This window comes from Rhinopithecus roxellana, chromosome 3 (genome assembly GCF_007565055.1).
Source record: "Rhinopithecus roxellana isolate Shanxi Qingling chromosome 3, ASM756505v1, whole genome shotgun sequence".
NCBI lineage: Eukaryota > Metazoa > Chordata > Mammalia > Primates > Cercopithecidae > Rhinopithecus > Rhinopithecus roxellana.
Genome location: NC_044551.1, coordinates 62,864,044 through 62,876,563, shown reverse-complemented (window position 1 = coordinate 62,876,563; position 12,520 = coordinate 62,864,044). Strand labels below are relative to the sequence as shown.

At 40.8% G+C, this 12,520-nt stretch overlaps 2 protein-coding genes across 8 annotated transcripts in view; both read right to left on the bottom strand.

Moving 5' to 3' along the window:
* The window catches only part of GTF2H2 (general transcription factor IIH subunit 2), a 37,271-nt gene extending 36,060 nt beyond the window's left edge, over positions 1 to 1,211 (bottom strand). Inside the window, exon 1 of one of the 4 annotated variants that reach the window (XM_030927347.1) lies at positions 1,144 to 1,211. The gene's annotated coding sequence lies outside the window, so the exon portion shown is untranslated. Of the gene's footprint in view, positions 1 to 982 lie in introns of all 4 variants that reach the window. The other 3 variants (XM_010380238.2, XM_010380240.2, XM_010380241.2) reach the window with 3 other exon arrangements.
* Positions 1,212 to 7,069: 5,858 nt separating this feature from the next.
* Positions 7,070 to 12,520, bottom strand: part of OCLN (occludin) — a 68,946-nt gene continuing 63,495 nt past the window's right edge. For all 4 annotated transcript variants that reach the window (XM_010380237.2, XM_030927345.1, XM_010380236.2 and 1 more), the window contains 2 exons: positions 10,019 to 10,060; positions 7,070 to 8,073 (listed from right to left, as the gene is read on the bottom strand). In XM_010380237.2, the coding sequence (XP_010378539.2) occupies positions 7,972 to 8,073; positions 10,019 to 10,060 (144 nt within the window). In that variant the 3' untranslated portion in view covers positions 7,070 to 7,971. The remainder of the gene's footprint in view (positions 8,074 to 10,018; positions 10,061 to 12,520) is intronic.

Sequence of the window (12,520 nt, the reverse complement as noted above, 5' to 3'; positions counted from 1 at the left end):
GATAGAGACGGGGTTTCACCAGCCTGTTGGCCAGGCCTGGCCTCGAATTCCTAACCACAACTGGTCCTCCCACCTCGGCCCTCCAAAGTGTTGGGACTAGAGGCATGAGTCACCACGCCCGGCTAAAAGGACTTCTTAATTAGAGCTGCCTGCAATGGGAAATCAGAGACTGGACAGGAGGTATTAAGGTCGCTAAAACTGCAGACGTCTGCAGTTCAATGGGAAGTCTGATTGTAAACATGCATGCTGTTTAAAGGATTCATGCATCTTGAAGATGGACTTTGTAAAGATCTCCAATGGCCTATCATTTCCCAACAGTCCATTTTCTTCTTAAAAATATCAGTGAGGCCGGGTGGGTGGCTCACACCTGTAATCCCAGCACTTTGGGAGGCCGAGGCGGGAGGATCACGAGGTCAAGACATCGAGACCATGCTGGCCAACATGGTGAAACCCCGTCTGTACTAAAAATACAAAAATTAGCTGGGCGTGGTGGCGCGCGCCTGTAGTTCCAGCTACTCGGTAGGCTGAGGCCGGAGAATCGCTTGAACCCGGGAGGTGGAGGTTGCAGTGAGCCGAGATCGCGCCGCTGCACTCCAGGCTGGCAACAGAGCGAGACTCCATCTCGGGGAAAAAAAAAATTAAGTGACCTGTTTCCTGGAATCCAACCCCAAACAATCCACATTTCTCAGCATAAGCCTACTGGTGTCATTCCCGTTACATGAACTCGGAATGCTATCTGGAAACAAATGAGCGCACCAAACATCCCAATTTAAGAAGCTTTTCTTCACACCTTACCCTACCAAGCTATGTGAAACTGGCAAGGCTGATTACTGTCCTTGTTTTTCAGGTATGGGATTCAGGCTCCGAGGTTGGGTCACAAACTCGAACCCTGAACCATCATTTCTAAAAGTCGCGCTTTTACTTAGGGAGGGACGGCCTGCAGCCTCCCTCCCTACTCTGCGGCTCCCCACACGAAAGTTACCTTCCTCTGCCTTCACAAGCTCCTTCACATCCTCCTTCCCTATGAGCACAGGCAGGGCAGTTCAGCCTCCGTTCCCCGCCACGAAAACCCTCCCAGCCGCCTACCTAGCCAAGCGGCCTGCCCCACCTCTGCGCCTCACAGACTTCCACTCACGGACTCACCGGCCCGGCTAGACGGACTCTCAGCCGGAAACTCCGCCCCGCCGCTTTAGGGGCGCCCCGGAAGTCATTCCGCCTCGCGCTGCGGCCACGCCGAAACGTTCCGGATGGTGCCTTAGCGGGGCGCTCTGGTTCAGGGCATGCCTGCCGCTTTGTTGGGGCGCGGAAAGGGACTGTCTTCCAGCTGGACTTCGCAGAGAACCGGAAAACAGTGATCGCCATTCGCTCTCGGAAGGTCGAAGGCTCTGCAGCTGTCGACCTGGGTTCTGAGGAGCTCGATCATGTTTTTCTACCTCTAAAACGTTGGGATGAAGGACCCTGGCTACAGAAGTAAGGCCAGGGTTATCCTTGCTTCTTACTGTGTATTTCAGGACTCCTCCGTTGCTCTTGCTGTTCATTCAGCAAACTGAGCATCTACTTTGAGCCTGATGCATGTCTAAGCACTGAGGAAATAGCAGTGAAAAACTGACAAAAATCCTTACTCTCGTGGAGTTTTTTTTCTCCAAGGGGAGTAAGTATGAAGAAAAACATATACTATATGAAATAGTGATAGTGCTGTGGAGAAAAACTAAGCATTGAAGGGGAAATGTTGGCAGTTTAAAATAGGGTGGCTAGACCGGGTGCGATGGTTCACGCCTGTAATCCCAGGCATGGTGATTTGGGAGGCCGAGCGGGGATGGATCACCGGAGGGCAGGAGTTTGAGACCAGTCCTGGCCAACATGGTGAATTCCGTCTCTACTAAAAATACAAAAAAATTAGCCGGGCGTGCTGGCAAGCGCCTGTGATCCCAGCTACTCGAGAGGCTGAGGCAGGAGAATCGCTTGAATCCAGGAGGCAGAGGTTGCAGCGAGCCAAGGTCGCACCTTGCACTCCAGCCTGGGTGACAGAGACTCCGTCTCAAAAAAATAAAATAGGGTGGCCAGAGGAGTCCTCGCTGAGAAGACAGTTAAGCCATGACCTGAATGAGGAAGGGTGTTAACCCTCCTGATACCTAGGGGGAAAGCTCTTCAGACAAAGACAGCTGCAAGTGCAAAGGCCCCAAGTTAGAAGTGCATCGGGGTCTTGGACGACTGCAGGAGTGAGCAAGGGATGAGTGATGGCAGCTGCAATCAGAAAGGTAAGGTGGGGAGGAGAGGCTGTGAGCATTGTTAAGAACTTTGGGGGGATTGTGATGGCTTGGACCAGCAGCTGGTGAGAAGTGACTGAATTCTAAATCTTAGTGATACACTGGATGTGTGTTATGAGAAAAGAATCAAGGATACCTCCAAAGTCTTTAGCTGAGCAACTGAAAGGTTGGGGTCGCAATTATTGAAATGTTGGTGGGGTCGGTAAGATCAATTCAATTTTGGACAAGTTGTCTGACTGCCAATTAACACAAGTGGAATTATTGGCATTTCCCATACTTGAGAAATGGAGAGGCAGTGCACCCCCAGATGAGAAGAGGATTAGGAATAACAGAAAGCAACTGCAGAAGCTGGGGCCTCTTTCCTTCCCCATCAGCATATTCATCCCCTCCGTTGCCTTTATTGTTAAAAATTCTTCCCACCTCTGTTGTCTCCCTCAAAAATATAAACAGAAGGTATCTTGCATAGCAGTGGAAAGAACAGCCCTGGATTTAAAATCAGGTTCTGACATAGTGGCTGGGTGACCTCAAGCAAGTCACACCACCTACAGGACTTAGTGGCAGCTCTGTAATCAGTCTCAGTTCCTCCCAGAAGACAAGATTTTATTCAGTTATTTGTGTTGGCTTTGCATGAACACGATTTTAAAAGGGAGAGGAGGGGAAATTAGTATCACAGTGCCAGGAAGCTTCCATGCTTGCCTCCCTCCCACCTTTGACCTCATTAGAGGACTCACACCCAAACTCCACACTTTTCCGTTTGTGCCCTTCCTTCCTATCCACACTTCTGCTTCCTTCCATCTTAATTGACCATCCTATTTGCAAGATGGGATGCATTCCTCTAGGACAAACAGCCTAGAGGAATCCCAAGCCCCAAATTTCTTGCATATGTTTGTTATCCATCACCCTGGGAAGACTTTAAGGAAAACCAGGAAAAGGATAGAGGATTCCCCAGTAAATGTAAAGCATATTTGCAGAGAGAAGACTAAAACAGTTTTCCGAACTGTAATATTTGCTCTGTATAGATTTTAGACATGGATGTTAAGATTCAACTAGGAATGGTACTAAAGTAAAACAAAATATGCATAAATCCATAATCTCTTGGCTTGATTATGACTGACATATTCTAATCATGTACAAGTGGTAAAATAAATTATCCAACCTACTCAGATGTTTTTTCAACTTGTAAAACTAAAAGACAACTATAAAGAATGGAATAAATCTGCTCTTTGCCCACGAGTGGCCAGACACAATCAACAGGGTTAGGACATTCACAATCAGCTCAGCTAATGGAATCAAACAGATATAAAAAGCATGCAACTTGAAAGACTGGGAGAGCTGATTCCCTTACAGGGAAACTAAATCATTCCAGAAAGCCTCATCTAAAACCTCTGTAATTGACAATATATCTAACAATCTTGATCTTGATATGTAACTATTTGCTCTAACCTAAAGAAGCATTTGTTTATCATGTACAAATATTTAGAATGCCAATCCTGCATTCTCTGCCTAGAATTCAAAAGAATTCTGCGGCAGAATTCACAATTTGCAGCCCGGTGCGGTGGCTCACGCCTGTAATCCCAGCACTTTGGGAGGCCGAGGTGGGTTGGATCACGAGATCAGGTGATCAAGACCATCCTAGCTAACACGGTGAAACCCCATCTCTACTAAAAAATACAAAAAAAAAAAAAAAAAAAAAAAGCCGATCGTGGTGGCAGACGCCTGTAGGCTGAGGCAGGAGAATGGCATGAACCCAGGAGGCGGAGCTTGCAGTGAGCCGAGATCGCGCCACTGCACTCCAGCCTGGGCAACAGAGAGAGACTCCATCTCAAAACAAAAAAAAACCCCACAATTTGCTTTTAGAAAACTTGTAAAGTTTTACCTTCTGGCTTTGAAAGATAGGGGTAGCTAGGCATATTTACTTTTAGACAAGGACTGAGTCACACATTAACTACCTTCTTAACTATGAGATTATTACAAATATATTTTACAGATACAAAAAACTGAAGTACAGAGAGGCTAATTTCTCCAAGGTCCCACTGCAAGTAACTGCAGAAGGGCAAAGCAAAAATAGGACAACACATGTAGGCAACACCAAGCAGGTCTTGTGGCAGCAACTGGAAACCTTTTGGAGACACCATTCTGCATTTTGTTGCAGTCATACACAAACCTAGTTATGTATCCATGCTGCTTTCTCATAATGCCAAAGTGGCACTATTCTAATTTACTAACACAACGTTTTCTAAAAACGACCCGAATTATTGAGGTGTTTTTGCTCACTTCTTCCCATTAGAATAAATGTAGACAATAAGAAATGCATGAGGGATGACGCAGTCCTCCATCAAATTTGCCCTTTCACACGAGAGATGGCATGGTGTAATGTAGCAGAATCATAAGCTGCCAGGAAATTATGAGTTCTGTATTCCTTCAGCTGAGTCTTTGAAAAAGTCCAGATGGGAAACACTTCCATCCTGATGCTGAAGCAAGGAGAATGTCCTTGTGTGAGGAATTCTCACAACACCAACTGAAGGTAAGGTCCCTGGAGCCATGATAAAAGCACTCTTCTGCCCTGATTCTTCTTTACACATATGTACCCATTCAGGTCTTTACAGATATTTCACAGGAAGCATTTATGTTACAAGTACTTAAAATGCACTCAAAATTAATGTAGAATACTTTATTTACATCAGAGTGATCTCACATTATCCAATCCATTAACAAAGTCAACACAGGATGGAAGTATAGAATCTAACAGTCCAAGAGACCAAGATCCTAATCCCTTGTTTTGCCACTTGCTAGTGTGACAATGGCCAGTTAATCTATCATATCATTAGTTCCTTGTCTATAAAACAAGAATAAGAAATGGTCACATATCAAAAGATCATTGTGAGGATTAAATATCATACATGTACCTATGTATATATAACTTATTTACTATAAATACTAGTTGACTTCACTTTATTTCAAAAACTATGAAGCACATATGACAAAACATTAACACATGTTATTTCTGGGTGGATGGTACTTATCTTTTATACTTTTCTGTATTTAAAATTTTCAAAATAAAATATGATCCTATATACTTTTAATACAAAGTCACACATGTAGGGTATCACTTTATATAAAGGGAATCTTCACAAAATGAACTATGTGCTATCACAACGAACTCCTTAGAACAATAGTTTATAACAAAGCAGAATTCTAGACAAGAACCACAGGTCAGAAATGGAAGGGATGGCGGAAATCTAATCTAAACCTGTGACTTTCTAGACTAGAAAACTTTCTGAGTGGCTTTCCAAATTTACATCCAGCTAGTTAATGCCAACACCAACAAAAACACTCTGATCCTGGTTTCCTAAAATGGTATTTAATATAAATACACGTGAAAATTTTTCTTATTTTTAAAATTTCAAAGTCCAATTTTATAACACAATTTTACAATGCAAATTGTTGCTATTTCACTTTCTGGATTCAGCTGAATAGTTTTGTTTTGTGAAAATACTGACAAACTTGCCTTCATGAATTAACTACACTGACTTCCAAGAACAAATTGTTAAAAATTTAACACAGAAAAACCAGTTAAAGGTGCTCGAGAGTCCTTTTCATTTGGTATAAATCCAAAAGCTATGAAAATACCTTTTGTATTATGTGCAGCATGCAGAAAATTAAGAATTTATTCAATTTGCAGAAATAAATCAGTGATATAATGGAAACATTTAAAATTTTATCTCCGGAAAATAATTCAAAATCATCTATCAAAAATTATAGGCTGGGCACAGTGGCTCACACCTCTAATCCCAGCACTTTGGGAGGCCGAGGTGGGCAGATCACCTGAGGTCAGGAGTTCAAGACCAGCCTAGGCAACATGGAGAAACCTCATCTCTACTAAAAATACAAAAAAAATTAGCCAGACATGGTGGCGCATGCCTGTAATCCCAGCTACTCGGGAGGCTGAGGCAGGAGAATTGCTTGAACCTGGGAGGCAGACGTTGCAGTGAGCCAAGATCACGCCATTGCACTCCAGCCTGGGCAACAAGAGCAAAACTCCATCTCAAAAAAAAAAAAAAATATATATATATATATATATATATAAACATATATATATTATACACACACACACACACACACATACTTAGGCTGGGTGTGGTGGCTCACGCCTGTAATCCTAGCACTTTGAAAGGCTGAGACAGGTGGACCACAAGGTCAGGAGTTCAAGACCAGCCTGGCCAATATGTTGAAACCCTGTCTCTATTAAAAATACAAAAATTAGCCAGGCATGGTGACAGGCACCTGTAGTCCCAGCTACTCGGGAGGCTGAGGCAGGAGAATCGCTTGAACCCAGGAGGTGGAGGTTGCAGTGAGCCAAGATAGCACCACTGCACTCCAGCCTGGGTGACAGAGTGAGACTCCGTCTTAAAAAAAAAAAAAAAAATATATATATATATACATACCTAAATATCTGAAACGCATACTAAAGGTCACAGATTATTCTAAAAAAAGGTTTTTAGAAAAGTCTGCGCTGGGATGGTCATGATCAACTTGGTCAGCACAGTGCTATCAACTAATTTTACTAATAAGAATCTGAATTTTTAAAAAAGTGATACAATTTAAGGGCACCATTTGAAATTATTTGGTATTTCGTGGTATAGCATTCTATTTGCAGACATACCAGCATTCTTACAGCCAAAGGATTGGGAAACAACTAACCAGCACAGCACCCAAAAGAGTATAAACAACAACAGATACAACTCCTGAGTGTGGTTTTCCACAGCTGTATGTTAACAGCACTAACAACATCAAACAGGTTATTATGGAAAGAAAACACCAGGTTTAATACCTTATAAAATATGTATAGAAATTGAACATTCCTATAAGATACAGTTCAAGTCACAATTGAATTATAAATGTCATCAGATATTCTGATATAAAGAAAAGGTCTAGTTGGTTTTTTAAAAAATGCATGTAAACCATAAAAGATAAAAAGTATTTAAAAATACCAAAATTCTAACCACTGGGTTTAAACTTTGATCTTAAAAAAGTAAATATATATTTACAATCTTTAAATTTCACACATTTGTTACTTTTACATGATCTTTATTATTTAAGAAAAACTTCTTTTAGCCATTTATATAACAGAAAAAAATAGGGAGGCCGGTAGATCATCACATATATAGCATCTAAAATATGAAAGGCCAGGGAGTTTATTATTAATGGAGTCATAAAACAGACTTAACCAAAAGTGTGTGCTAGGAAACAAGCAGTTTCACTTCAGAGACTTCATTGCAGGAACCCAGTTTCCTTAAGTGGAAAAAAGTGATTATAAATAACAGTTATCTGAAGGGTGGTTGAGAGGATTAAATGAGATCACCTATGCAAACAAATACATGTAGGTATTAAGACAACATCTGGGGTATGAAAGTTTAGTTCACACCAGAACCTTCCTTTAAGGCTTAAAAACCTCAAACAGTATTTCATTCTTAATACAAGAACCAATGTTTAAAGCATAAAATCCTTAATTGGAGTGTTCAGCCCAGTTAATTATCAAAAGCTATTTATAAAATGCTTCAATATTGATGATATTAAAGCAACCAAAACTTTGTGATGCTCACAAGGTTTCGTCTCCTGGGTTATGGTCCAAAGTCATTTGCCTTCTGAGAAGATTGCAGAGATGTCAGATACTTAATTTCTCAAACACCTTGGCATCAGCCTTCTATGTTTTCTGTCTATCATAGTCTCCAACCATCTTCTTGATGTGTGACAATTTGCTCTTTAACTGCTTGCAATGATCCTTCTTACTTTTGTAATCTGCAGACTAAAAAGGGAGAAAATGAATCACATAAATTCAACAAAATAAAAACAGGTCTTCTGGGAAGGCAGAGGTGAACAAAAAAATTGAATATTTAGTCAGAGAATTGTTGGGAGTGTTAATTGAAGTAATATACTCAAGGTGCCTGGCAGTATCACTAAGCACACAGGCAGCTGATTCTGTTTGCTCAGTTCTGTCTTCTAACCTGGGTTTTTAAAAAGGATACCCCATTTCTAAAAATCTGTAAAATGACCAAGAAAACTTATCAGCCTTTTTGCTAACACATAATCTAAAACTGTAAGTAAAACAAGAGACTGGTGATCTCAGTTGACTAGGGAAAGGGAAGCTGAATAGGGGATAAGAGAGATGGGAAATTTTACTGTATACCCTTTAAACTCTTATTGCAAATCATGATGCCTGTAATTGATAATTTTTTTTGTTGTTGTTGTTTTTAGAAAGGGTCTCATCCTATTGCCCAGGCTGGAGTGTGGTGGTACAATTATAGCTCCCTGCAGCTCTGAACTCCTGGGTTCAAGGGATCCTTTTGCCTCAGTCTCCCTAGTAGCTAGGACCACAGGCACGTACCACAGCACCTGGATAAGTAATTTACAAAAATTTTAATATAATTGTTGTTAATGTTTTAAGTCAATAGTGACTGACATGCCAAGTGTTAGCAACGATATAGGGCAATAGGAGTCTGTAGTGGTTGATGGGAAAGTAAACTGGTACAACTACTTTGGAAGGCCATTTGACAGTATCTACTAGCGCTGGATACACAAAATGCCCATCACTTCTATGTTCAAACATTTACAAATATGTTTGAAGCTGTGGTATTTTTAAATGCCAAAAATTGAGAACAACCCAAATGTTCATTAACAATAGAATGGATGAATAAAGTTGCATTTTATATACAACACTACACAGCAATAAAAATTAATCAGACGGCCAGGCGTGGTGGCTCATGCCTGTAATCCCAGCACTTTGGAAGGCTGAGGCAGGTGGATCACTTGAGGCCAGGAATTTGAGACCTGCCTGGCGAACATGGTGAAACCCCATCTCTACTAAAAATAGGAAAATTAGCCGGGTGTGGTAGTGCTTGCCTGTAATCTCAGTGGCTCAGGAGGCTGAGGCAGGAGAACTGCTTGAGGTTGCAGTGAGCTGAGATCATGCTACTGCACTCCAGCCTGGGCGACAGAGCGAGACTCTCTCAAAAAAAAATGAACCATGGCCGGGCATGGTTGCTCATGCCTGTAATCCCAGCACTTTGGGAGGCCAAGGCAGGCGATCACCTGATGTTGGGAGTTCAAGACCAGCCTGGCCAACATGGCAAAATTTTGTCTCTACTAAAAATACAAAAATTAGCCAGGCATGGTGGTGTGTGCTTGCAATCCCAGCTAGGCTGAGGCAGGAGAATTGCTTGAACCTGGGAGGCGGAGGTTGTAGTGAACCAAGATTGCGCCACTGCACTCCATCCTGGGCAACAGAGCAAGACTCCGTCTAAAACAAAAAAATAGTAATGAACCATGAATGGACCCTTACAAACACAATACTGAGCAAAAGAAATCACACACAAAATACATACTGTATGGTTCCATTTATGTAATGTGCAAGAGAGACAAAACTCTATAATGTTAGAAGTGAGCACGGTGGACCCCTCTGCAGAGAGTGTAAACACTGGAAAGGAGTACAAGCAGGGGGTGGGGAGGTACTGGGAAATACATTTCTTGATCTGCATACACAGGTATGTAGTCAAATTGTGAAAATTCATCATGTTATATACTTTGATTTGTACACTTTTCTGTATGTATACTTCAACTTTTACAAAATACATAAAATAAAAAATGAAAAACACATAATAGAAAAGCTCTTCCTCCAGATGAGTAGGTATGGGAATTAAAAGAAAAAGAAGAGGAGGAAAGTTCTTCTTAAAAGAAAGATCTTGGATACTTACTCCCTTCACTTGCTTCAGTCTATTGTATTCATCAGCAGCAGCCTATTAATGAGAGACACAAAGGAATATGTTTACTGGGGCATTTTCTCTTTCAAAAGTAACATTCCTGATGTTATACTTTGGAGCTAAAAATGACAGCTTATGACAAAAATATAAGCAATTAAAAGAACAAAGTCATAAAGCTCTTAAAACTCAGCAGGAAGGTCTGAAGAAATTCAGTGAAGAGATATTTATGATACTGTATCTTTCACATTCCACTCACATAGGCAGGTAACTATCTGTTCTGCTACTTCTCATCTCTCCTCATGCCAGTCCCCATGCTACACTGACACCAGTAAGGTCTTTTAAAACACTGAGCGCTGATCAGGTAATATCCCACTACACAACTGGTCTGAGCTTCCCATTAACTTCTCTCTTCACCCAGTTTCCTACTTTTCCAGTCTCAGCACCCATCATCAGCAACTCCTTTAAAAACTGAAACATGTTAAATGCTTCAAGATTTTGATCATGTTTTCCTTATGGCTGAAATCATGCACCTCCCCCCACCCTTCTGTCTGGAAAATTCTTAATGATTCCCTTACTGTGAAGCCTCGAAAGACTTTATTTCTCCTATGAGCAGTTAAGTTATAGTGCTTTCTACACATGATACAAATACAGCATTAATCATATTGTCTAAATTGTTTAGATGTCAGTTTTTTTCTTAAAATATGAGCTCTTTGAGGGTGGGACAGGATTTTATATATCTAACCTCAGCATTTCCACATCAAAGAACAATTAAGTGATCAGTACATGTTCACTAAATTAAGAAAGATCTATAACACCCTATAGAAACCATAAAGGAAATACATGAATCTAACTATACAAAGATGTGAATATATCAAAACTAAAAAGCAGATCACTTCAACTGAAAAATGGCAGAATATTTAATTTTTCAGGTGTAAGTGAGCTGTGCATCAAATGAGCCCTGAATTGTATCAGGAGGGAGACGCAGTTAGTGCAATCTCTCTGGAGGGCAATTTTGCAACAGAAGTTTAAAGATACGTACCTTCTGACTCTCAGCAATTTCACATTCTGGAATTAGTTTTAATTAGATAAGCGGGCTGGGGGCTGTGGCTCACACCTGTAATTCCAGCACTTTGGGAGGCCGAGGCAGGCAGATCACCTGAGGTCAGGAGTTCGAGACCAGCCTGACCAACATGGCAAAACCCCGTCTCTACTAAAAATACAAAAATTAGCCAGGTGTGGTGCCATATGCCTATAATCCCAGTTACTTGGGAGGCTGAGGCAGAAGAATCACTTGAACCTGGGAGGCAGAGGTTGCAGTGAGCCAAGACAGCGCCATTGCACTCCAGTGTGGGCAACAGAGCAAGACTCTGTCTCAAAAAAACAAAAACAAAAAAAAACAAAAAAACACTAGATAAGCAGACAAGAGTACAAAAATGGAGAGGTTCACCAGTACGTACTGGTACTACTGGAGTAGGGGGAGACATACTTAAATGTCTATCCATAGAAAATGACTCTTAAATTATGATGCAACCATAAAATTGAAAGTTGTTTACTTAATTTTACACATAAAAAACTTAAAACTAAGTAGGTCTTTATTACTGATATAAAAAAAACTTGCTGTTAAGAAAAGCCAGAAATAAGCAGTGCAAGAAAGTTTTTTTTTTCTTTAAAGATAAAACACCACAATGATAAGAGTACATCAAAGGGACACAGGAAGCAACTGAAAGAGTTCCCAGTGGTCAAAGTGAGAACAATTAGAGCTACAAAATAAAGCAGCTTGGATTATAACTCACAGTATAAGACAGATATCCATGAGTCCACAGTTACATAAGTGATTGATCAATAAAGGAACAAATAAACAAGAAGAGAACTAATCTCCCTCTAAAAGGTGGTGTAACTACATTAATTTCAGTACGTATACAAAATACAGTATGAAAAGGATGGATTAAAAAAAAAAAAAAACTCAGTTAATAAAACCCAGTAACTTTACATGGACAAATTCTATCTCAGCCAGGTGATCAAGGGAGGAAAAAAAAAGATAACCATAAACTGTTGATTTAAAAGACAGGAAGAAAGTAAGTGGAACATGGAAGACGATGTTTCCTTAGAGAAAGTTATATGTACCTCGGTGACTCCTGCTTGGAGAGATTGTTTTAACAACTAATATTTTGGTGATAAGGATTTCTTGATGGTAGGATTTAAGGTGATTTCCTTTTCTGTATACAATTCTGTGTTAAGTTCTTTTCTACAGAAAGAATGGCTTTATAAATAGGAAAGATAATAGGGCTATTTTATTATTTTTATTATTATCATTATTTTTGAGATGGAGTCTCACTCTGTCGCCCAGGCTGGAGTGCAATGGTGCAATCTTGGCTCACTGCAACCTCCCCCATCCTGGGTTCAAGCAATTCTCCTGCCTCAGCCTCCTGAGTAGCTGGGATTACAGGTGTCCACCACCAAGCCCTGCTATTTTTTATATTTTTAGTAGAGACGGGG